At 52.9% G+C, this 25381-nt stretch overlaps 1 protein-coding gene across 16 annotated transcripts in view; it reads left to right on the top strand.

Moving 5' to 3' along the window:
- The window catches only part of CEP164 (centrosomal protein 164), a 68209-nt gene that overhangs the window by 25034 nt on the left and 17794 nt on the right, over positions 1-25381 (top strand). For 8 of the 16 annotated variants that reach the window (XM_045482930.1, XM_045482927.1, XM_045482926.1 and 5 more), the window contains 10 exons: positions 2290-2445; positions 2855-2989; positions 3610-3687; positions 12800-13204; positions 14178-14258; positions 16358-16450; positions 21231-21316; positions 22225-22392; positions 23245-23358; positions 24875-25012. In XM_045482930.1, coding sequence (XP_045338886.1) covers positions 2290-2445; positions 2855-2989; positions 3610-3687; positions 12800-13204; positions 14178-14258; positions 16358-16450; positions 21231-21316; positions 22225-22392; positions 23245-23358; positions 24875-25012 — 1454 coding nt within the window. The remainder of the gene's footprint in view (positions 1-2289; positions 2446-2854; positions 2990-3609; positions 3688-12799; positions 13205-14177; positions 14259-16357; positions 16451-21230; positions 21317-22224; positions 22393-23244; positions 23359-24874; positions 25013-25381) is intronic. The other 8 variants (XM_045482940.1, XM_045482936.1, XM_045482937.1 and 5 more) reach the window with 6 other exon arrangements.

Genomic DNA, 25381 nt, shown 5'->3' on the forward strand with positions numbered 1-25381 from the left:
AGGGCTCCCAGAAGCCATGTGAACAACCTGTGTCAGGCTTGTACAGACCTCGTTGGTACCGTTACTTCCTCCGCTGCTGGGATTTGCCAAAGGACGGTGCTGTCCCTGTCATCCCGACCCCTTTGTCCCTTTAAAGAGTCACACCATATTCTTCATTCAGAAGAAGTCAAGTTGGATCAGAGACCACAGGGGTCGCTCTGAATTTCCCCAGCTATTCTTTTGCTGTTGCCCAGCTGTGGCTTTACCCAGTTGTTCCCTCTGGTTTCTAATTGCTGGCGTGCCCTGGTTCTCTGTTAGCTTTAATAACTACTGTAGCACTATAAATATCGGATAAGCTGCAGATGATCCTGAAAGTTTTAATTAGCCCAACGGCAGCAAGTTTATCTGCTCCGAAGGACAACGCCACGTACAGCCCATAGTCAGAGTTAATGGCCAGCTATAGAAGATGATCAGCTAGGATCCAGGAATGTGTAATTTCCCTGCTAACCACTGATTTGGTAAAGGCCTGGGAGAACAAAGCCCTCAGCATGCCTGTCTCCCTCCTTCCAGCCCCCAGCACGTTAGCAAATTAGCCATGGTAGGAGTCTGTACTTTTCCATAAATACAGTGTGGGAGGAACTTTGGTTGCTGATCTGCTGGGGCTGGTTGGGAGGGCTGAAGTCAGGACGAGCGGGCCCAGTTTGCCCCCAGTTTACCTTAGAGAAGCCTTTCTGGGCTTCTTCTCTGCCACAGCCAGACGGTGGCGTAAAATAGTGGCTTAGAGACAGCCCTGGGCTCCAGTCTCATATCTGCGCTCCCTTGCTGGCCCTGTGACTTTGGGCAGGGCTCTCGATCTCCCCAATCTCCATTTGTAGGGACTGTGGCCTCGGGTTGTTGTGAGAGCAGAATGAGAGGTGGCGCAGAAGGGGCTTAGCCCGGTACCTGATGCTGGCTTATGTGGGCCAGCCTGAGCATTATGCGTTCCTTCTCTGCCTAACGGAAGTACTCTGCAGCAGGCCAGGTGGTTGGGCAGTGGTTCGGGTGTTCAAAGGTTCGGGACTTCACCCCCCTTTCGGAGGAGTGTCCGATGCCCTTTCCACACAGAAAGGGGCCCCGCTGAGACCCTGCCCAGTGGTCTGGCCCTTTGAGCCGACGCTGTGGATTAGAGACGGTGGGCCACTTGTGCTTCCTCAGCCTGACCTCTTCTGGCCTCCCCTTTCTCTTCTTGGTCTCCTTGGGGTTAGAGGGGAATGGTTTTGTGTTGTTTGATGCGTTTTAAGTTTGAGTAATGAATTTTAAAGAGGTCTTTGTAAGTTGTCCCAAGAATGCTCTCCTTGCCCCCTCTCCTAAGCCTGGGCTCCAGCTGCGTGAGTCCTATGTGAGTCCCTCTAATAACAGCCCTTTCACAACATCGGTGTAGCCCTGGCCCCCCCCCTCCACGTGCTCCTCACATTCATGAGCCCTTTTGAACTTCCCAGCACACCTTGCTTTTTAAGCGGCAAGGCACTCATCATCTCCATCTTGCAGATGAGTAAACTGAGAATTCAGTTGTCTGTGAGTGCGCTGAGGCCTTGCCAGTTCTGACCCCCAGCCTGGTTTCTTTCCCTGTCCTCGTTAGCCCAAAGCCTTCGTTTGGCCAGCGTGAGAACAGGGAAACTGGGGGCCAGGCTCCTTTCAGCCACCTTCCTCATCAGTGGAGCGGGGCAAGAAAGTTCTTCTTTTGCCATTAATGTATTTTTTTTCATAGTTGCTGTTTATTTTAATCAAATTAATACATGCCCATATCAAACGAAGTCAAGTAGTACCAAAAGGTGGGTAACGAAACCCAGCAGTTCTCTGGGCGCGTATACCCCTCCCCAGAGACAACTGCTTTCTTCTCGTGCGTACTTCCATATTTGTAAATAATACGCTTCGACTGCTTTTGCTTGGTTCATCAGTTTTAAACTTCATCTATTGAGACTTCTCCCTCTGGTAGATGAGGCTTTTGTCTCTGCCCCCCCTCCGCCCCCCCACTTCCTACGTGGCTTCTGAAAGGGGAGCAGAACCCTCCGCAGCATCTGCCAGATGTGAGACGACCGTTAGCTGTGCGCTAGCAGCAAAGTTAGGGGAATCAGCAAGCCAGCCTGTGATTTCTCACACATTTGGCACAATGGTAATTTCTGGATGTTGTGTTTCATTAGCAGCCTCTGAACGGAGGTGGTTTAAATTTGAGCGGGCAGGATTTAGATGTTTTATTTTTATATCTGCTTCTGACACTCTGAGGGCCACGTGGTTTCTTGGGTTTGTAACAAGATGTTTTGTGTTGCTCAGGCCCCGGGCTCCTCATTAGCCCCAGTCCACGTCCCTCTTGGGGGTCTGGCTCCCTTAAGAGGCCTCGTGGATGCCCCGGCCTCTGCTCTTCGTGGATCGCAAAGCGTGAGCCTGGGGAGCTCAGTGGAATCTGGTCAGCTTGGAGAACTCACGCTGGTAAATGGTTTGTGTGTGTGTGTGTTCAGTGTATTTAGTTCCTGTGGGGCCTTCGTGTGTCATGCTAGGATCTGTGGCCCACGGATGATAAAGAGAGGGCATGGGCTGAGCCCTCAAGGTTCATAATCAAGTTGGGAGGGCAAATCACACTTGTGTGATGCTGAACGTGGACTCTGGGCTGCAGAGGACAGGCCCACGCCATGGGGACTGCAGTGCTAACTTTCCCATCCTGGCAGCCGGGGTGGTAGGAGTTGGAAAAGGGAGGGATCCGTGTGAGCTGGGTTTGCCGGGGTCGGCTTCCTGGCCGTGGCAGACTTGTGCTGGGAGACAACCAAACCGAAAGAGAGTCGGGCAGGCATTCTGCAGGTCTTTCTGGTGTGTCCCTTGACTTTTCTTCTCTGCTTTGGAGCCTCCACAGGGTCTCAAGACTTCTGCTTACACAAAGGGTCTCTTGGGCTCCATCCATGAGGACAAGAAAGCCCTCAGCCTCTTGGCTTTAGGGGAGGAGACCAACGAGGAGGATGAGGCAGAGAGTGACAACCAGGTAATGATGAATCCTCTTCCTGGCCTGGGAACCCTTTGTCCTGTTTAGAAAAGTTTTTTTTTATTGTGGTCAAATATATATAACATGAAAGTTACCATTGTAATCGCTTTTAAGCATGCAATTCAGTGTGATACATCACCACTATCCATCTCCAGGACTCGCTCGAAATCCCGAACTGCAACTCTCTACGCATTGAGCAGTAACTCCTCAGTGTCCGGTCTCCTCTCGTCTATGTTCCGTCTTTAATTTGCCTATTCTGGGTATTTCATTTAAGTGGAATCATACAATATTTGCCACTTTATGTCTGCCCGTCTTTTACATAGCATGTTTTCAGGGATCGTCATGTAGCACATATGGCTGGGTAATTCCTTGTCTGAATGTGCCACATTTTGTTAATTCATTCATCTGTTGATAGACGCTTGGGTTGTTTCCACCTTTTGGCTGACCTCTGCTGCTTTAAAAATAAGTCGAGTGATTTTCCAGCCCACAGCTTCATTTCTTGCCCAATCTATGTGCCTCCTAGGTCTGACCCAGAAAACAACAGACAAGGAGCTTCTTGGCCTGCGTGCTGGGCTGACCAGCTTCCTTGACTTACCCCCTGTAATTGTGTTTGTTTTCAGAGTGTCCGCAGCTCAAGTGAGCTTCTTAAGAACCTACACCTGGACATTGGGGCGCTGGGGGGTGATTTTGAGTATGAGGTAAGAGCCTGAAGCCCTGTAGACAATGCCTCAGCCTGGTATGCTCCTCCTTCCTTCTTAAGCCTTTCTCCTTGTGGGACGTGGATTTAGAAGGAGAACCATCTTGCCCCAAAGCTGTCTAGATGGGATTTCTGGGGTTTGGGGAAGCACAAAGGGGAAAAGGAATTAATCTGTTCACTCATTTGTCGGGTAACCACCACTGGTTGAATGTTTCCGCATGAGGCACTTTGCTGGGCGCCGTAGGTCACGCAGGCCTAAGTTAGATGTAATTACTGCCCTCTAAGGGTTTACAGCCTCACAGAAGAGAGACTTAAATTATTGGAAAACAGAATAGAGTGCAGTGAGGCCGTAAGGAAGGCGAGAGGGGACTTGAGGGTCTCCAAGGCACGTGGATCAACCAGGAAAAGGCTCTGTTGGGAAACTGACCTGTGAGGTGTGCCGGGGGGAGGACGACGCACAAGGCTGGCCAGGCAGAGGTGAGTGGGGAGGGAGAAGCCCACACGCAGGGCACTGCACAGGCGGAGGGTGCAGGTTGAGTTTGGGGAAGGTGAGGGCGTCTCTTTCGGCTGGCGTACAGAGCGCACGTAAGAGGTGGCCCGTGGAGGTAGCTTGGGCTGGGTCACGGGAGACCTGAACGCCACCTGAGGAGTTTGAATGGGGTTACCCAGGCACTGGGAGCCAGCAGAGGTTTCGTAACAGAGGCGTTTCGTCCAGAGTCTTAACAGTGGTTGAATGTCGGCCACTGTACTGGGCCCGGTGGAGATACAGGTGTCGCTAAGATGGGTTTGGGCTGGCCTCGCAGAGCTTGCAGCTGGAGAGAGAAAGAACACTTGGTACTTGGTGTTTAGTGAGTGCTCAGAGTTGAGTAAATGACTGTCCAGGCAACCGTAAAGCAGGGCAGTATGTGCAAAGGGCTTGGGTGCAGGTGCCCGCTTGGGGGGAGCTCTGCGGGGGAAGAAGTTACTTGTCTGGAGATCAGGAAAAACTTGAATAGATGACATTTAACCTGGCTCTTGAAGAGTAGGTAGGTTTTAGACATGGGGGTGTAAGGGATATTTTAGGCAAGTGAACAGCTTGAGCAAAGGCGCGGGGCCTGGGAAATGCAGACTGTGGACGGGAATAGCTTCCAGACTCTCCCCACAGTAGTCCTGTCGCTTCTGATCTCTGTCCCCTGGTCTGTCCTCTGTTGCCACCAGAATGTTCTTTAAAACAAACAAAACCCAAAACTCAGCATGGTGTTGTAATACTTACAACCCCCCAATGTGTTTTTCTACTTGAAAGGGAACATTCCCTACTAGATACCCTTTGCCTAATAACTAATATTTATTAGTTTTTAAACAGTTAGGATTTCTCCCCATATTCCCGAGGCATTCACACAGCCAGTAAATCATCAAGTCAACAGCTCAGATTTCCCCAAACTTTTAAATACTGATAGCAGGCTGAATCACGCTGTTCACGAGTCTAACATATAAAACTCTTTGACAGGGGTGCCTGGCTGGCTCATTCGGGTAAGCGTCCAACTTCAACTCAGGTCGTGATCTCACAGTTCATGGGTTGGAGCCCTGCGTCAGGCTCTGTGCTGACCGCTCAGGGCCTGGAGCCTGCTTCGGATTCTGTGTCTTCCTCTGTCTCTGCCCCTCCCCTGCTCGTGCTCTGTCTCTCTCTCTCAGAAATGAACTTTAATTAAAAAAAACAACAACAAAAGAAAAAACGAGTGGCTGGGTAGCTCAGTCAGTTAAGCGTCAGACTTTGGCTCAGGTCACGATCTCACGGTTCGTGGGTTCGAGCCCCGAATCGGGCTCTGTGCTGAGAGCTCAGAGCCTGGAGCCTGTTTCCGATTCTGTGTCTCCCTCTCTCTCTGCCCCTCCCCCACTCGCGCTCTGTCTCCCTCTGTCTCAAAAATAAATAAACGTTAAAAAAAAAACCCCAAAAACAAAAAAAAACACAAAAACTCTTTGACATACTTGAAACACTTTCAAGACACTGACCACTCACATTTTGTTAGAATGATCACAAAGCTGACTAGTAAAGCAACACTGCCTGTATCGTAGATTTAAGTTTGTTTTCTTATTATCTCTTACTATGTCCTCATCATCCTTTATCATAACTCTTATTGTTTCTGACTCTTGCTTCTTGATCTTCAGCTCACCTCAAGAGCCAGAGTTAATGTCTTGGTGGGCGGAGATTGCAGATGCTGGCTGACAGGCCCTGGGTTGTAGGGAGGCCTTCCCCGGGTGGTTCAGCTCTAGCCATTGGGCAGACCCTGTTTTTATTGGTCCTCTATTACCCCAGAAACTGTCCAGATTTTTGGCTGTGCACAATCAGATAGGTTTAAAAAAAAATTTTTTTTTAATGTTTATTTTTGAGAAACAGAGACAGAGTGCAAGTGGACAGGGGCAGAGAGAGAGGGAGACACAGAATCCAAAGCAGGCGCCAGGCTCCGAGCTGTCAGCACAGAGCCTGACACAGGGCTCGAACTCACAAACCATGAGATCATGATCTGAGCCGAAGTCGGACACTTAAGTAACCGAGCTACCCAGGCACCCCTAAAAAAAAATTTTGATTTATTTTGAGAGAGAGAGAGAGGGACACAAAGGATCCAAAGCAGGCTGTCAGCACAAAGCCTGATGTGGGGCTCAAACCCCAGCTGTTAGATCATGACCTGAGCCGAAGTCAGTTGCTCAACTGACTGAACCACCCAAGTGCCCCTCAGATAGGTTTTGATGGTGACTTTAACACTTTCTGTGAAATGTGACACTTCCCTCCCGCCCACCCCCCATCTTTATCATCAACCTGATCTGTGTTTACTTTGAACCTTTTCCCTGTGAGTGGGGCCTGGTCTGTTTGCACTGTATCCAAAGCCTTCTCCGTGTGTTTGATTCCCTGAAATGACAACTTTGTTTCCTCTTGCCTGCCACTGAGACCTTACACTGCTGATGTGAGCAGTAGCTCACGTGTGGAGCCTAGAAGGATGACCATGAACTGAAGAGGGGCATCAGGGGGAAATACTGGCTTTTGGAGGAAGTAGAAGAAAGGCTCCAGGAGACTGAGCACATTGGGAGTAGAGACTCTGCCCTATTCATGTGTACATGGCCGGCTCTGGCCCACTGCTTGCAACCTAGGAAGCATGTGGGTATGTTTTGCTGAGTGGTTGAGAGAATGAATAGGTTAATGAATGAGAGTGAGCCCTGCCAGAACAAGGAGGGGATCCCTTCAGGTTGTATGGTGCTTTTTTCTTCCCTTGGCTGTCCCAGGTCCTGACCAGAGTGGACACTCCTGCTGTCAGCGGGTGGATTGAAGATCCCACTGTGGATCAGTCATGGTGCACTTAGACTTTGGGCTGATTTTTGCTTCATAAATGTCAACAAAAAGGGGATCTTTGACATGTCCTGGATTTCCAAAAGCTTCCTTCTGATGATTATATGCTTCTTTGGGGGGAGTGGGAGCCTTTAAACATATTTTTTTATGACCTCTTTAATAGAAATAGACAACTCAGCAGGGGAAGTGTCTCTGGCATCTCAGCAGATTTCATTCTTTTGTCACATGGAGTGTTGGGTTCCTGTGGTCTAACCCGGGGAGGAGGTAGGGCTTTTCCAGGCAGAGAAAGAAGGGCAGTGCTGAGGATGAACAGGGGTTTCAGGAGAGACAAAGCTGCCTCTGTTTGGACCACACCCTTTGAAAATGGCATTTGTCCCAGTTTATAGACCCTGGATCCTCTGAGCTGCCCCTTTCTTCCCGCTCTTGGGCAGCACCCCAGACAGCCCTGGGTGGAAGTGTCCTGCCAAGCTTTGTGCTCCCCTGTCTCTGTGCCATCAACAGTCACTTTGCTCATGATTCCATGAGAGGGCAGTAGGATGGCGAGAATGTCTGCTTCTCTCTCTCTCTCCTTCCCCCTCCTCTCCTGCTTTCAGTGTAAACCCATTTCTAGTCTATTACAGAATCAAAGGGGATAGGTTCATGGAACAGACTCTGAGAATGGGTGTGAGTGAGGAGGGGAGGCAGAGGGGTGGGTGAGCAGGCAGCGTGTGGCCTCGTGGGGCTGGTAAGAACCCATCATTGGATCAAAGGAGAGGGAGGGAGCTGGGCTTAGAAATAACAGGATGATGTCAGTGTGATTGGGAAGTGCTAACAACATGGGGTGGGGGACAATGCAAAGACTTGAGACCAGCTGGGTGGGAATGAGACGTGGCAAATAACCTAACTGATGGTTGGCTTAGGAGGTTCAGCTCCCCCGGCCCCTACTCTCTCCCTCCCAAGCCATGTGGATTATAGTAGCCCCTGCCTTTTGGGGGGTATGTTAAATATTCATGAAATCTCTGGCACCGCCTTCCTCATGCAGATGACAAGGTTGTTTTTGAAAAGGCAGCAGATATTTGCCTTGAGATACTCAGGGGCCTGGGGCTGTGACAGGAGGAGGCAGAGCACAGATCAGCTCAGAGCAAAGCGATGCCGAGGGGGCAGTGCTCGCCCTGGTCCGTGTACCCCACAGAACCCCGATGTGGGAGGCAGTACGCCGGGGCCTGGAATGTGCGTCCTGGACAGGTCTCGGCCCACGGGGTGGCGACGAGCAGAGCTGTGAAGGGTGAGGGGTCTGGAGTCAGGTGGATTTTCCCAGCACTCTGTCACGCACTGTGTGTAATCTGCAACCCGTGTCCAGTCTCCCTTGGACGTTACCTCTGGCTATTGAATTGCTGCACTTGGTTGGACGCGGGCTCAGGGGATGCGAACTCCTTTATGTTAGTATTAGCCGTGTTTTAGTATCTTAATATTCAGGGCCTCTGCCCTGGCAGTGTGGAGCCTGCTTGGAATTTTCTCTCTCTCTGCCTCTCTCTGCCCCTCCCCCCACTCCCCCTCCCCCACATGTGCATGTGTGCATGTGCTCTCTCTCTCTCAAAAATAAATAAACTTTAGGGACCCCTGGGTGGCTCAGTTGGTTAAGCATCTGACTTTGGCTCAGGTCATGATCTCTCGGTCTGTGGGTTCAAGACCTGTGTCGGACTCTCCGGCAGCTTGGAGCCTGGAGCCTCCTTCAGATTGTGTATCTCCCTCTCTCTCTGCCCCTCCCCCCACTCGTACTCTGTCTCTCTGTCTCTCTCTCTCAAAAAGAAACATTAAAAAATACATAAAAGTAAACTTTAAAAAAATCTTTTAAGTTTTTTAATGTTTATTTACTTTTGAGAGAGAGACAGACAGACAGTGTGTGAGCAGGGGAGGGGCAGAGAGAGAGGAAGACACAGAATCCGAAGCAGGCTCCGGGCTCTGAGCTGTCATCACAAAGCCCAATGCGGGGCTTGAACCCACAAACCATGAGATCATGACCTGAACACAAAGTCGGATGCTTAACCGACTGAGCCACCCAGGCAACCCTAAAACGGTATCTTACTGTTTAGGTAGACAGGATAGCATACACCCCTTGATGGGAAAGTCTTTTGAAGAATTTGAGCTTGAGAAGGGCATAGACTGGGCGTCACAGCCCTGCGGCCTGACTACATTCTCTCATGTATACAAATGGGAGTCTCCGTCTGTGTCAGGTGTCCTCGGATTTTGGATAGGCTACTTGTTTTTCCATCATCTTGAATATTCATAGTTAACATTGTTTAGCTATTTTCCGTTTAATAAGCACCGTATTAAATAGAGTCTAATCCCTGTGTAACCTTGTAAAATAAATTGTACATCTGACTTTTACAGAGTAGGAACTCCTGTATCTGCATGACACCCCCATTTTGAAAAATCCGGTCAACAGGTATTCACTGCGCACTTATTATGTGCCAGATACTAGGCCTTGAGGATAGCACGGAGCTGATCTGGTGAGGGAAACCCATAGGAAGTCAGCAGTGACGATACGGTAGATGTTGTGACAGGACGGAAAGGCTCATCTCAGGACAGCTGCCCCAGGGATCAAGGAGGGCTTCCTGGAAGATGTGATACCATGAGGACCAGAGGGAGTTTGTTAGGGTAGATCGTGTGTGTGTGTGTGTGTGTGTGTGTGTGTGTGTGGAATGTGCATGGCATCTCAGGAGCAGGGAGGGGTCTTCCTGGAGCTGGGCTCTGGCAGGTGGCTCTTGAACACTGGGGGGCCCCCCAGCCACATTGGGGTGGGTGCCGAGGATGCAAGCAGTGACCTTGTCCTGTGCTGTGCGGAGGGTGTTGGTGGAAGAGGAGGCTGATTGGGGCCGTCCTGATTGCCCTTTGAGCTTCTTCCCGCGGCAGGCCCTCAAGGGAGGCAGGGGAAGCAACTTGGTGGGGCTCAGAGGGTTGACCGTTTGCTAAATGAAGTGAAGTAACCAACTTAAAAAAAAAAAAAAGGTGCATGGCAAAGAGGAAAGTGGCACAGTGTTTATCCATAGGAGGAGAGTACGCCTGCAGGGTGTGGCTGCCTGTGCCCCGTGAGAAGCGGGCAGGGGCTGGGCGAGGAGCCGTGGGCCATGTGGGGAGATGCGGACTTTATCCCGAAGGCCACGGGTGCTGCTGTGGTCTGACCCTCCTTTGTCCCCTAATCCGAGGCCTGTTGCCTTTTTCTCTTCACGAGATGACCGCGGCCAGGGTGGATTGGCTCTGCTTGCTTGTGGTAGAGTGTGGCTGGCCAGACATCCCTCTCTCATCCTCAGGAACTCCCACCTGCTGGGAGTCCGTGGAGGCCCCTCAGACTGGGCACCGAACTCCTGCTGAGTGTCGGCCGCGGTTGCGGTATCGGGATGGGGAGACCTGGCCCCGCTCTGCACGCGTTTCTCTTGAAGGGGAGCTGTTCCTCTCGGCCCTTTCTCTTAGCCCGGAGACCTTGGCGAGGCTACGGATGTCGGGAGGACGGGCAGCACCAGAGGGTGCCCTGCCCAGGCCTGAGGGAAGCCGCCCCCTCCTCCCTTTCACCTTCTGCTTTTCTCCCTGGGACGGGCCTGGGGCTGATGACAGTATCACCACTGTGTCCCCGGTCCCTCGCTTTGGGCAGCAAAGGCTCAAAACCAGGGCTCTCTGGGACATTGCCCTTTTCTCCATTCTCAGCTGAATTCCTTGAGAGCAGGGTCTACGTCTTGTTAATGTGTGGGTCCCCGGGCAGTGTCTGGCACGTAGAAGGCACCCGATGAGGGGCGCCTGGGTGGCGCAGTCGGTTAAGCGTCCGACTTCAGCCAGGTCACCATCTCGCGGTCCGTGAGTTCGAGCCCCGCGTCGGGCTCTGGGCTGATGGCTCAGAGCCTGGAGCCTGTTTCCGATTCTGCGTCTCCCTCTCTCTCTGCCCCTCCCCCGTTCATGCTCTGTCTCTCTCTCTGTCCCAAAAATAAATAAATGTTGAAAAAAAAAAAAAAAAAAAAAAAGAAGGCACCCGATGAATGACTGTGTGCATCTCACAGTAAAACATGAGTTAACATTTATGGAACACCGAGAGTCTTCAGGCACCGTTCTCAGTTCTTGAGCTCACTTAGTGTTAACTCAATTAACCTTCCCCAAACCCAGTGAGATAGGCTCCCTTGCGTCCCCATATTTTAGAGGAAGAAACTGAGGCACAGGGAAGTGAAATCATTTGTCTAAGGTCACTGTAAGTGTGGGGCCAGGATTTGAACCTAAGTAGTCCGTCTCCAAAGCTGAGCTCTGAACCGCCCTGCTTTCCTGCCTCTCAGTCATCCTTGGAAAGTTTGGGTTGACTTGTCCTTAGGCTGCTAGACCTGCAGGCGGATGGTTGTGTCTTTGTGTTCAGTAGATGCTTTGACAGACAGACAGCATCTGAATGCTGCGTTTAGGGCTGCTCCGGGGACCACTGAATTCTAGTCGTCAGGCCCCTTGTTTGAGTTTCCAGGTTGAGGAAACGGGAAGTCTCAAAAATCCCTGCTCAGAAGTTACTCACCCTGGCAGCCCCAGTGACGTTTTCTGGGAGGAAGGCTTTTCTGTATTTCAAGGAAGGATTTGCTTTTTCTATGTTGGCCGGCTTGAAAGGTTTTTCCTAGTCTTCCGAAAAAATATTTTTTTTAATATTTGTTTATTTCTGAGAGAGAGCGAGACGCAGAGTGCGAGCGCGGAAGGAGCAGAGGGAAAGGGAGACACAGAACCCGAAGCAGGCTCCGGGCTCCGAGCTGTCAGCACAGAGCCCAATGTGGGGCTCGAACTCACGAACCGTGAGATCATGACCTGAGCTGAATCAGTTGCTTCACCGACTGAGTTACCCAGGCGTCCTGGTTTTTCCTGGTCTTTACAGTGAGGTTTGTGTGTGAGAAACAGGGTGTGGCAGCTGGAGAGGGTGCTCCTTTTGAGAGACCCTGCTAAGGGCACCACAGCAATGACAGCCTCCAGCTACAGCACTTTGATCCACCCTGGTTCATGCCAAGGCCATGCTTGTTGATGGAGAGCAAATGACCCCAGAGCAGGACCTTTTCTGCCAGATGTGGGACTGCTGCGCAGGCCAAGACTTCCTCAGAACTGGGCCCTTCCTGAGGCCACGCCTGTTCCGGCCCGTGACCCACTCTCCCCGTCATAGGTCAGACCTGTGTTCTGAAGGTCTCCCGACCCCTTTATCCTTCATAGCCACTTCCCCTGGTAAATCTTGCCTTGGCTTCTTTCTGCTTCTCAGAGCGTGCAGTTGACAGTGCCCCAGACTTGCTTGTACAGGGGAGGCTTTAGGAAGAGAGCCACCCTCATTGCTATTGAGGAAGGTCTGTTTTTTTTCCCTGCTGCTTTTTAAAAATGAACAAATCGGAATTGTACACTTTGGTACTTTTTTTCTCCCATGTGATTTTCCATCATCATCACCATAAATACATATTGACTTTTTAAAAAATAAATATTGACTTCTGAGTCTGCAGTCTTATGATTTGGCTAATGGGGCTGGGACGAGGCCTTTCTTCCTTGAGAACATAATAGCTGGTGATGGAGTTCAGTGCACTGGTTTCTGAGCCTGTCAGTCGTCGGGTCCGGTTGGGTGTATGCAAATCACCATAGACTTTCAGATTCAGTAGATCTGGAGTGGAACAGGGAATCTCTGTTTTAAATAGCTGTTAGGGTGTTTGATAACGGGAGCGCTGGCCCGTACGGGTCAAGGAATGACAGTTCCATCTTGTTGCAAGTCTCTGAAATCATTTGATTAATTCTGATGCCTCCTTGTCTGACATGGTCTGCTGCCACCCAGGAGTCTCCAAGAACAAGCCAGCCAGAGGAGAAGAAGGATGCTTCTCTGGATTCAGAGGCTGCCGGGCCCCCCACTCCCGGCAAGCTCTTCAGCCAGGATGCAGACAGCAGTCTGAGCAGTGCTGATGGCACAGGGCAGCAGGGAAGAGGGGCGAGCGCGTGGCTCCTGGAGAAAGAAAAGGATGAGAAGAATGATTCAGGAATACCCAGGAGTGGGGTGGACCCTGGGGGCAGTCAGCCTGCCAAAGCCAACAAAAAGGAGGCACCAGAGGCCCCAGCGGATGCAGGAGAGGAGGGTTCCAGGAAGGGAGAGGTGGAAAGAGGCGCCGAAGGAGGAAGGAGGCGGAAAGAGGAGCCCAAGGAGGAAGCCTCTGTCCAGAAAGAGAGCAGATCGGACACCAGCAAGGTAAGGCCCCTGTCCCCTGGGAAGTTGCCCCTCCTTCCCTGAGCTGCTCTCTTAAGCCCCGTGCAGATCCCCATCCCCACATCTTCATTACCGAGATGGGGAGCTTCATTTGCAGTCCCTGCAGCGGGCTGTCAACGTGGCTAGAACCCTTCATTGTGACAGATTTGCCCAGACCCAGCAGGCAGCCAGATCCTGAATGAAACTCCAAACCTGCTGGCGTTAGAAATTCAGGGTAGAAATTGGCCTTTCCGTTGGCACCCTCCCGGGATGTTTGTGTTCTTCTGTTTTACCTACTTGCTCTTTCTGCCTCCTCCTTGTACTTCTCGACACCAGTCAAGGGTCGCTGCTGTCTGTGTTTCAGTAGAGAGGGGAGGATATGGGTGAGGGTGGCAACCATTGGGAGCATTTTGCCCCAGGATTGGTCAGTTAGGCTACCAGAGGCTCCTCTCATTGATGGCCCCGGGGGTCTTGCTTTGGCAAGACCAGGCAGTGACACGGAAGTAGTTCCCGGTGCCTGAGGCATCTTCGGTCCTCCGACCCTTAGTCCTGCTCCTCTTCCAGCCAAATGGGGAAGGGGTTCATTAAAAGGGTGTTAAGCTACTTCTTGGAGAAGACAGTCCCGTTCTGTTTTCTAGGACAGCAAGAAGCCTCCCTGCTGCCCACTTTCCAGCCGTCTCCTCTCCACTTCACTTGGCTTTCCTTCCAGGTGTAAACCCTTGTTGACCCGAGTCAGAGAGTGGCTGTCCCTATGTAGCTGGGCTGGGCTGTTCAGCCTGAGTGGGGTGGGCGCTGCTGTGTGTGTCCAGAAAGAAGGGGAGGGTCCACAGCCCCCTTTCAGGCTTTCTAGAAGAGGTGGGTTTTGGTTAGGTCTCGAGCTGCCTTGGCACCTTGGCCTGAACAGAATTCCCTGGGAAGTGATCCCAGCCCTCTCTGCTCCGCTCTGGGTGACCTCTCTATGGGTCTGTTTCCCCAGGAGTTGGAGATCAGCGAGCAGGTGAAGGAGCTGCAGCTGTCAGACTCCGCGGCCTCTGACCCCAAGTCCTTCCTGGAACTGGTGAGTCTGAGGGGGGTGGGGCAGCAGCGTGGGGTAAAGCGCGTGGCTTTGTGAGCCCCTGCGGTTCGTTTTGCCTGGCATCACACAGCTTGTAGGTGGAAAGTCAGGACTCAAACCTGGATCTTGTCTAACTCTGGTCTCTCAGCCCATTAGCTAAGAGTAAAAGCTACCTACTTCACAGGTTTGCTATGAGAAGAAGGTGAGGCAAAGAATGTAAAACGTTAGCCTATAAACATCAAATAACTATAAGCTGTTATTACTGTTTCTTGTTTCTGCAGTGGGAATTGTCTGGGAGATATGTGATCTAGAGCCTCTGGGCTGTAGCAGAGGCATTGCATGAATCTAGGAGGTTAGAGACTGGTTGTGTGTGTGTGTGTGTATTTGTATTTGTGGAACCACCGAGCAATGGCACGGCCCAGTCCTCAGGCTAGAAGGGCTGCTGCAATTACTGTTCCAAAGAGAAGACGTCGTCCTGGAATGTCACCGGGCGTGGTTGCTTTGTCCCGGGCCTTCCACGCAGCCTGCTGTATCCTGGCCCACTCTGCCAGGTCTATACCTACAGGGAGTAGTCGAGGGTGCTTTTTGGCAGCGCATCACCTCTGGAAAGTGTGCTCCATCTGTTTGGAGGAGGCGGATCAAAGGAAAGGGATTAGCGGGAGAGGGTCAGGGATGAGCGGTAATGATAGGAGGGGGTGCAGAGGAATTAGGAGGCTGCGTGCTCTAGCTCCTCGCTGAGCCACGGGCTTAGGAGGCAGATGGCAGCTGCATTAAGTGGAGTAGAACTCGAACCGAAAGGAAAATGTCACCAAAAAAGAAAGCCCCTAAGCTAGGAAGGGAAGGCAGAAAGTCGTTGTTGGCAAAAACCATCGTGAAGAACAGGCGCGTCTCAGGACTCTTGGAAGCCAGGGCTCCATCCCTTCTGAGGGAGTCACTGTGTGGACAAATGTGCCCATGAATGTTTTTCTCCTCTCTGGGAGTGGGTGGAGGAAGCCATGGACAGCAGGACCAGACCTCGGCTGGGCATCCTGCCATGTATCAGGGCTGATGACAGAACTGTCCCTATTAGCGTGCTGTCAGGTAGCAATCCTTCACTTGGTTCAGCAGGGCTCTTGGGCTTGGAGGGGGCAGGATCAGGGTCCTGTGGCAGCCAAAGGGCGACGGGGAGCTGGCACCTGTGTGGGTACTTGCCGCCTGTCCCAAAGAGAAGCCTATGGACAGAGCACCGCTAATTAAGCCCCATTGTCCAGAAGGGCAGTGGGGGAAGGGAAAGAGAAAGCTGAGAATGGCCGTCATGTCTCGTTTCAGTGCTGCCCACAGGTCTTGTGGGCACTTTGACCTCTCTCCTGGTGCCCAACTGGTGCCCTGGATGACTGGAAAGTGACATGATTGGCAAAGAGCTTGGACTTTGGAGTCAGCCCAGGGCACATCTGACCACCAACCAGCCCCATTGTTTATCAGCTACGTGGCCTTGGGTGAATTACATGTCCCCTCAAACCTGCTTCCTTATCTGTGAGATGGCGATAAGGGTGTCAGTCTCATGGTTATTTTTCCCTCCATGGTTTTATTATGAAAAAAAAAAAAAAAAAAAGTTTTTTTAAAATATTTGAGAGACAGAGACTGTGTGGGTGGAGGAGGGGCAGAGAGAGAGGGAGACACAGAATCTGAAGCAGGTTCCAGGCTCTGAGCTGTCAGCCCAGAGCCCAACCCGGGGACCAAACCCATGAACTGCGAGATCATGACCTGAGCCGAAGTTGGACGCTTAACCCACTGAGCCACCTAGGTGCCCACTGAGCCACCTAGGTGCCCTGGAAAATTTCAAATATACAGAAAAATTAAAAGGATTTTAGAGTGAATACACACATACTCACCACCTAGGGTCTTCAGTGAACATTTTGCCATACTTGCTGTATCACATGTCTTTCCAGATTAGTCACAGTGTGATTTTGAAGATGAGAATAATTGGTAGATGTAAAAACCTTTAGCGCGGTGCCTGACCCGTAGTGGGCCCCTTTCTGGAAGGTGGGGGGTGGAGAGGCCGTGACACGGACGATGCCGACCGTGACAGGGGCAGCGCTGACCTCCCCCTCCACTCCCTCTAGGACCTCGGTTTTCGCAGCCGGATCTCAGAGGACCTGATGGATGTTGACGTGCTTTCCCCAGTCCGCCGGGAGGGGAGTCTCTCTGGATGCTGGGTAACCCGAGCTGAGCCCTGCTTGTCCCGGGCTGTGTTTCTGGGAGTCCCCTTGCTTCTAACTCAGTAAGGCCTGGCCCGGGCTGTGTCTGTGAAGGCCTCCCAATCGTTTCTGCTCTTTGCTGCTCTGAATTGAGTCATCCTCCCTGCCGCCTGCAACAGACATTTATCTGTTCATTCGTTTATTTAGCCACGACCAATTTGACCAATTGGTCAAAGGTTGACCCATTTGCTCATGTGCAAAGCTCTGTATAGACTGTGTGTTTCAAGGCACTTGCCAACCTGGCCCATTCAGCCTCTTGCAGCCTCATGCTCAGAGCACCTGCCACACACCGGCCGTGCCCACCGAGCGCTCGCCGTTCCCGGGGCACACGATCCACCTCCTTCACTGCCCTGCCTGCTGTTTGGTTTCCCCTTTTGTTCCGAGCCCCTTCTTGGTCTTGGAGGCCCACCTCTGACGTCACCTCCTCCAGGCAGGGTGAATTGTTCTGTCCTTTTGCTGCCCTTAGTGCTGCTCCTTTTGGTTGACGGGTCTTGGGTCTGTCTCCCTCCTAGATATAAGCTCTGTGCGGGCGTGGGAAATGTCTGCCCCACAGAAGGGTAGGAATAGATAGATGACTCAGACACACGTCCTGTCCTTAAGGAGCTTGAAGACAAGAAAGTCATTTTTTCCCCCCTCCGTGGGCTTGTTTAAGAGAAGATTTTGGCACATGGTGTCTGTAGGTTGAAGGGAGCATTTGGTTTGGGTGAAATGGAAGTTTGCCGGGTGGAACTAACAAGGTGTCCGATGCGAATCAGGTCTGGGAGCCCTTGGAGGACTAAGTGCCGAGTCAGGGTAGAGCTTTTAGGCCAGTGGCACTTGAGGTCACGTGCTCCTCTCAGCTCTGGCTGGTAAGCCTTGCCGTGCTACTGCCCAGCCAGCAGATCGAGGCCGGACCTTGGTCACACCTGTTTGTAGCACTGGACGAAGGGTGTAAAGGCACACACAGGGCGGGATTAGTGAGGAAGGGTTGGGAGCGGGGAGTTGGTGGGCCCTTTTGGCAGTAGGTAAGTGGGAAAGTCGGTGGGCAGGATGGATTTGCATAGCTCTGGCTCCAAACTCTAGCCAATATCCGAATCCTTGGAGGCTTTAAGAAAGAAAGATTTCTAGGTCCTGCCTAAGACCCAGTGAGGCCAGCAGCCCTTTTTTGGGATATGCCGGTTGGCATGTAGGAGTAGCAGGGCCTGGCCTGGATCCGGTTCTCACGAGGCACTCTCTGAGGCAGACAGCCCCGGCACAGGAAGTCCTAAGCTGGACCTCATGACCAGGGTGTTGGGGCACCGAGCAGCGCCAGGCACTCAGGTGGGCTGACCACACAGAGCCCCTCGTGGGCCTTAGTTACTCCAGCTGTCTCCTGTCTTCAGGCCATGCAGAGGGTTGAGCCAGGAGGTGGAGCTGAGGAGACAGGGGCAGCCCTTTGTGGCTCTGACAGCACCACAGGCGTGGTCCCCTTTGTCTTCGGCTCCTCCGGCCAGGGCCAAGGCAGCGGCTTAGAACTGAACTAAAGTTCTAAAAATTTCATGAAAAGTTCATAAAAATTTTTATGCAGCTTTTTTTTTAATGTTTATTTATGTTTGAGAGAGAGAAACATTATGTTTAATGTTTATTTATGTTTCATGCCGAGCATGAAAAGGGGAGGGGCAGAGAGAGAGGGAGACACAGGATCCGAAGCAGGCCCCAGGCTCTGAGCTGTCAGCACAGAGCCCGACGCAGGGCTTGAACTCATGAACTGCGAGATCATGGCCTGAGTTGAAGTCAGATGCTTAACTGACTGACCCACCCAGGTGCCCCTATAATTTTTTTAGTGTTTGTTTATTTTTGAGACAGAAAGAGCATGAGTGGGGAAGGGACAGAGAGAGAGGGAGACACAGAATCCGAAGCAGGCTCCAGGCTCCAAGCTGTCAACCCAGAGCCCACTGCAGGGCTTGAAACTCACGAACTGCGAGATCATGACCTCAGTTGAAGTTGGATGCTTAACCAATTGAGCCCCCCAGGAGCCCCTTACGCAGCTTTATCGAGATGCAGTGGACATATGATAAACTGGACTTACTTCACATGTGCCACTGGATAAGTTTTACCATATGTGTGTGCCTTTCAAACCATCACCGTGGTCAAGATAATGGTTATAATGAATTATGAACATGAGTTTTATACTAAATTACAAAAGTGACCATGAAGTTGTTTCAAATAATCCAGAAGGTCAAAGCCTTCCACTTCCTGCAGGCTTACTGCCACAGGTGGGGACTATTAACGGTTTCCATGAACACTTTTCGTGTGCCTTTCCAGAAAGTTTTCAGTGTACATGTAAGTCTGTGTCTGTTTTCTGTTTATCTTTTCCCTCTCCACAGACATTGGGACTGTGTCACAAAAAGTGCTTGGCGATGTGCTCTTTAACTTAGAGAGCAGCTATGAAATAGGCCCTTGACTTATTTCTCAGTAATTTCAGATCTCCCTTACTCTCCTTACTAGTCGTGTAGCAGTGTGCTTTCTGAATGTACCGGGATTTATTTAGCTGGGGACCAGGTCATGAACACAAAACCCTGGAGCCGAGTTAAGGGTGGGCAGGTGGTGTCTTGAGCACAGTTGGGCCAGAGGTGTCGGGTGTGCTGGCCGTGTCCCCTTTCTGAAGAGTTCTTTTCCGGGGCAAAAGGGTCTGGGGATCAACTGCTGCTCTACTCCAAGGCCCTCTGTCCGGGCGCTTTCCCAAGGTGGCCCCTTCTGTCCGGCAGAGGGGCTCGTGTGTTTCCTGCAGCAATAGAGATGAAACAAGTAGGAAGCAGACAGACTCGGTAGCTCATTCTTTCCGACCCACGGCTCAAGCCCCCCATTTTTATCACGATCACCCCACTTTGCTGTCCATGTCCCATTGGGGTTTGTTGCGTAGAGTGTCCTGCGTGATTTTTTTTTTTTTTTTTTTTTTTTTGCCTTGCAAGTGACAGAGGGAGCCGTCTGCCGAGCTCGGTGTGATCCGTGGGGGAAGAAGGCTGGAAGGGACGGGCGGGGCGGGGCCGTTATCTGCAGGCTCTGGCCAGGCTGACGTGATGCAAAGTGGCAGTGCTGGCAGGCAGCCTCGTGCTGCAGGCACCGGCAGGTACTCACAGGCAGCATCTCTATTTTTAATGTAATTTGGGGGAGCTGGCTCCTAGCTCAGGCCCTGCCCTTCCTCGCCCATCCAGATGGTAGAGTCGGCCACAGCTGCTGGGGCTCCGGCTGCCAGCGGAGAGGCGTGGGAGGCCGTGTGCACGGGGCTGGGGACACGGCAGTGCGCCAGCCCGGCCGGAACCCCACTGGGGGAGACAGAGTGAGTCGTCTCCTGCCCTGCCTCTCCCGTTAACCCTCACGTCCCGGAACCGACAGGGCGCCTGTCATTGTGACAGAAGGGGTACGGGCCCTCGAATGGAGACGGGCACCGGCAGAGCTGAGGTTTTATGCCTTAGGCTGGGGAGAGGGGTGGAGCGGGGACACAGGCGCTGGCATTTGTGGCACGCCTTCCCTGGGCCACGAGTCAGGCTTTATGTACGTGATCGAATTTAATCGTCACCTGGAGCCCCGTGAGCTGAGCTTTACTGTCCCATTTTATGTATTTGTTTTTTAAAAATGTTTGTTTATGTATTTGGAGAGGGAGAGAGAGAGCATGAGCAGGGGAGCAGCAGAGAGAGGTGGGAAGAGAGAATCCCAGGCAGGCTCTGCTCTGTCAGCACAGAGCCCGGTGTGGTGCTCGATCCCACACACCATGAGATCATGACCTGAGTTGAAATCAAGGGACGGATGCTCGACCGACTGGGTGACCCATTTTAGAGTGGAGGAGACAGACTCCCCAGCTGGGAACCGATGGAGCCCCCCCCCCCCCCCCCCAGCACTCCTTGGGCAGCTTTATGGAGATGCAGTGGACATTTGATAAACCGGACTTACTTCAAAGGTGCCACTGGATAAGTGAAGTGGAAAAACAAGAGCTTGAGTCCAGGCCGGCTACACTGGTAGCCCCCTGGGGCCCCACCCTCGCGGAAAATGATTGAACTTACAAAGAACAGCCCTCTTTTTCACCCACTTGCTAAATTGGCCCAGACTCCCAAGCTTTAAAATGAGATTTTGGGTTTTATTTTTTGGATGGGTGGAGTAATCAGTCCCTGACTGTGAAGGGGGCATCATCATCTACTGATGGGACCTGGGTGCTTGGGGGAGCCCAGAATGGGGCAGAGGAGCACCCTGTCTTCCTCCCTTCGGATGCCCAAATGGTGCTCTTTCTGTCTCGTTTCAGCACGTCCCCATCTCTCCAGGGTCCTTCCTTGTTAATGTGCTTGGCCGCTGCCCCAGTTCTGCTCGCTTGACTTTGCCGTCCCTGTACATCACCGATACTGGAGGCCCAGGCCTCCGTGGATTCGGGGTGTTCACGGATGTCTCGGCCTTCTCTTGGCAACTGTCAGTGAAGGCTTCCAGTGACGGGATGAAGGGTTTTCTTTCTTGTACGTGTTTGCCTTGAGCTTCTGGCTCTGCACGCAGTGACTGTGGCATCTGGCTCATCATCCCTAGGCCAGCAAGGCCGGCCCTGGAAGCAGCTGCGAGCCTGGGGGCTTAGCCAGAGCTAAGTAGATGGGCCTCCTCTTCTGTGTCCCGAGTGGTCCTCATCCCCTCAAGAGCCACCTCTCAGTATGTCCTCCTAGGCCCGAGAGTTGGTTGGACGGTTGAGGGACCCATATGCAGACCTCTTCAGTAGGCACTTGCCACTGCTACTTGCCCACAGGCCCAGAGGTTGGGAAGAGAAGACAAGGATGGCAGCCAGTCCAGCCAAGATGAGCCACAGGGCCAGCGGTGCAAAGGCTCGGAGAGGTACGGTACGTGGGAGGCCGCCCTCAGGGGCTGTTGGGATGGTGTGGACTGGGGCAGAACCCCTGGGTTTGGTGTGCGTGGCTCATCGTGCTCCTGCCTGCGGGCAGATGGTGAGCAGACTGGATGGCCTCGCAAAGTCTGTGCGTGTGTGCACGCGTGTGTACGTGAGCATGCCCTCTGACTCTGCACCGAGACAGGAGTGTGGGTGCATGTGGTGGGACTTTGTACACCGCTGTGGGCCAAGGCTCTGTGCTCCTCACTGGAATGGGTTAAGCTGTGTGTGTGCCTGGTCATGGGCCAGGGCTGGAGGAACTTTCTAGAGGGTCAGTACTACAGCTACAGGTAATTTGGAGAGAGAGAGTGACAGACAGACTAGGAGGGAGAGCAGAGAGACTAGGAGGGAGAGACCAAGGTTTGCCGCTTCTGAGGCTGGAGCCTGAAATGAGAGAGGGAAGGGCTGCTACCCTGCAAGAGGAGGCGGGGCAGTCCTCCTGCTTCTTGGACCTTGAAGAGCTGTCCGCATTCCTTCTCGCCTTTGTGCATTTTCTGCAGTCTGACCATTCGAGTCTGGTTCCTCTTGCATCCCTGCCTGGCCTCCGTGACGGTGAACGCGGGGAGCGGATGCACCCATGAGGGGGCCCAGCTCTCGCCCCTGGGCCAAGCGGACGCAGTGCCGGGACCCGGGAGGGCTGAGTCTAGTCCAGGCAGAGGGAGAGCTCAGTGGGGAGTCTCCCCCTCTTGCTTCTCTGGCTGCCTTGCCCTCCGTGGCTCCCCATGGATGTAGGGCCGGGGCTGGAGCCCTGCCTGAGAGGAAGAATGGACCCAGGTCCACGTACCACACTCGCCAGTTCTCTCCCTGCTCTCCAAATGGTGGGGCCTGACTCTGCTGCTCTGGCTGCTCTGACCAGGTCCTCTCCCCCACTTGTGCCTGGGAGGCGGCTCCAGAGTCCCCTTCAGAGCCAGGCCACCGAAGAAGGGCCTCCGGAGGCCTCTGAGGGGCAGCCTGAGCAGAAGCGGGCAGAGGAGCCCAGGGAGGACTCTGCAGGCAGCTCCATCCCTGCCGGTTCCCTGAGGAGGTAAGGGGGACCTGGAAGCCTTCCAGGTGTGTAGTTGTGTGTGCGGGGGCCGACGGGGACTGGCAGGGGGTACCTGGGGAAGTGAGAAGCCGGGGACGGTTTGCAGCCTAAGCAGCAACCTCAGGTTTCCACTTAGTGTCCCCCGTGAGCTGGAAAATGAGGAAATGTGCTTCTTCCTAGTCCTCAGTCTACAGCTAAAATTGGGGTGCCCCCTCCAATTAGGGGAGCCTGGAAACTCCTGAACCAGGAAGCATCTCTTCTGATCCAGCTGTCTTCCTGCCGGGGGCCTGGGTCAGAGACTCTCCCCCACCTGAGCGGTGCTGTGCCTGCGCCCAGTCCCCACCTGCCAGTGCTCCCCACCCCTCCCGGCGGTCCTTCAGCAAACCCAAGTAGGGCCCCGTTGTATGCTGGGCCCCTGGGGGAGGGAGGTGCAGAGTCCTAGGCTTCCCCGAGGCCAGCCGAGATCTTCTACATCGGCCAGATCTTCTGTTCCCCCGGCAAGAGGAAGATGCTGCTGTCAGAGCTGGTTTTAGAGCACATCCAGCTGGGATGAGTCACTGAGAGAAGCCAAGCAGAGCGATGTTCAGTCAACAGCATCCTCTGCCTACCCTGCTGTGTGCAGAGCGGCTCCTTCGGAGCCGTAACCGTGCACGGCCCACGTGGACGGGCCTCTGGTCTTCAGTGTAAACGGCCTGGGAAGAGGCAGGTGGGGGAGAGTGAGGCCTGAGATCAGGAAACTCAGCTGGGGCTACTTCCATTGTCCTCATCACAGCTCTGACCCCGGATGGGTGCACTGGGGGCCTCTCGCCTTCCTACTGCTTTTAACACCGTTGCTTCCTCAATGCTCTCAAGGGAAGAGACCCCAAGCCCACCTGCCGCCCCCGCGAGGGGCAGGGAGCAGCGCTCCGGGGCCGAGGAGCCTGAGGAGGGGGCGGCCAGCCCTGCCGCACCAGCCTCTCCAGAGGTGTAAGGGCCGGTGTTCGTGTCTGTCCCCGTCCTCCTTTGTGTCTGTGTGGTGTGAGTGCCCACCACTCCTGGGTGGTTGGGAGGGGATGCTGTGGCCCCTGCCCAGGGGGAGCGGCGGGGGAAGATTGTGTGTGCCCCTCATCGTGTGCAGCCGTGGTCACCGATCTGAGTGTGGGGTTGGTCAGGTCCCCGGGGCTCCTGGTCAGGGCCTGAGGTATGGAGGCGGAGGGGCGGGGGCACCTCCCGGGGTAGCAGTGTTTCCTGTTTTCCCCTCCACCTCGCACTATTTTTCGCTTTCTTAAAAACGTTTTATTGAGGTGTTTACATACACGAAAGCACATAAATCTGAACTGTACAAGTCAATGCACATTTACACGCAGATCAGATGTGGAACATTCCCGTCCCTTCAGGAAATTTCCTCACGCCCCTTTCCTCTCAATCTGCCACCCCAGGACACCGCTCTTCTGGCTTCTGTCCTGTAGATTCGTTTTTCCCGTTCTCCAACAGGATGTAGACGGAGTTATGCAGTATCCGGTATATGTGTTTTGGGCCTGGGTTCAAAGCTCACCAGCACTTCTAAGACTTGGAGATCAGTGAGCTTTCGTCCTCCCATTTCCCTTTCCCCTCCCACCCCTTTTACAGATGAGGAGACTGAGGCTCACGTGAAGGGATCTGCCCAATGTCACGTTGCCGGTCGGTTGCATAACTAGGACGAGGCTCTGGTCCCTGGAGCCCTAGACTTCCGACTCAGCGTGCAGCCACAGCTCCTTTTCTCTACAGGGACGGAGAGGAACCAGGGTGATGCAAATTTTCCCATCTGTGAACCGAGCGGTACAAAAGGATCATGAGCTCTTGGGACTCGGGCCGTTGACTAGAGATGGGTTCACGCACTGGTTACTCACAGGCAGTGCCGCCGAGAGCTGGCAGTGCACGTGAGCTCATGACTTTTGTCCTCACCACAGCACTGCAGAGTGATGTAGGGAAGGGACAGCCCCACTTTTCAGGTGGTGACAGCTCTGACCCTGAGGAATGACCTGGCTTTCCCAAGTCTCCTTGGGGGCTGTGGACAGCAGGTCAGGGTGTTTTCTACGAGGACAGGAGGCGAGTGTGGTTCAGAGACAGGACCCTCTGGGCAGAGGTCAGAAGGCGTCTTCCTCTGGGAGGGAAGCTGGGCAGTGAGGCTCCTCCCACCTGTCTTGCTGATGAGTCCCCTTACTTTGTGTTTCTCCTCCCAAACCAACAAGGCCGCCCCTTCTGGGTCTCAGAGAGACATTCCTTGACCACACAGTTTACACAGAACCCTTAGGAAGTATCTTCTGTTCCTTTGCTGAGTCTTTTCAGGCCCCATAACGTCCTTGTCATTCATGTTCACAGCTACATTTCTGTGTTTTGTGAGGAGTGGCCCTGTGTCTGTGTTTCATTTGTTTGTACCTGCGGGGTTCTGATTTATGGAGGTGACTGAGTGACAACAACAGGCCGGTGCCATTAAGGAAGAATTTATTACTTACGCTTCCAGAGAGAAGAGGGCGTGCCACACCATGCCAGGCCACCTGGGGGATGACCAGGGTGTGTCAGGAAGCAGAAGAGGCGAGAAGGGAGAGCACAGCCTAGAGCCTTTGTTGGGGTTTCCCTGGGAAGGAATAGGCGAGGCAGGGTAAGTACCTTGAGTGAGTGTAGGATTGGACAGTAGGAATGATTTTGGTGGGCTTTGGGCTATGGGGGTGGCCCTCTAGTTGCCTGGTGTGAGTTATGTAAGGAGATGCTTGTGTTCTAGCCTCCCTGGGGGATCGGTTGGTTTGCATGAAAGGCATGTTCTTTCATATACATATTTCATATACATATATATATTTTCATACACATGAAAGACATGTTCTTTCACATAGAGTTGGCTAATCCTTGGAGGACCAGTCTCTCTGCCAGCAAACATTTAAAGATGTCAAAACGTCATCATCATAAAATAACACCAAATAAAAAACCATGATTCATAGAATCCGTCACCTTTCACAGATGTTGTCAAGCCACT

This window comes from Leopardus geoffroyi, chromosome D1 (assembly GCF_018350155.1).
Source record: "Leopardus geoffroyi isolate Oge1 chromosome D1, O.geoffroyi_Oge1_pat1.0, whole genome shotgun sequence".
NCBI classification, from domain to species: domain Eukaryota; kingdom Metazoa; phylum Chordata; class Mammalia; order Carnivora; family Felidae; genus Leopardus; species Leopardus geoffroyi.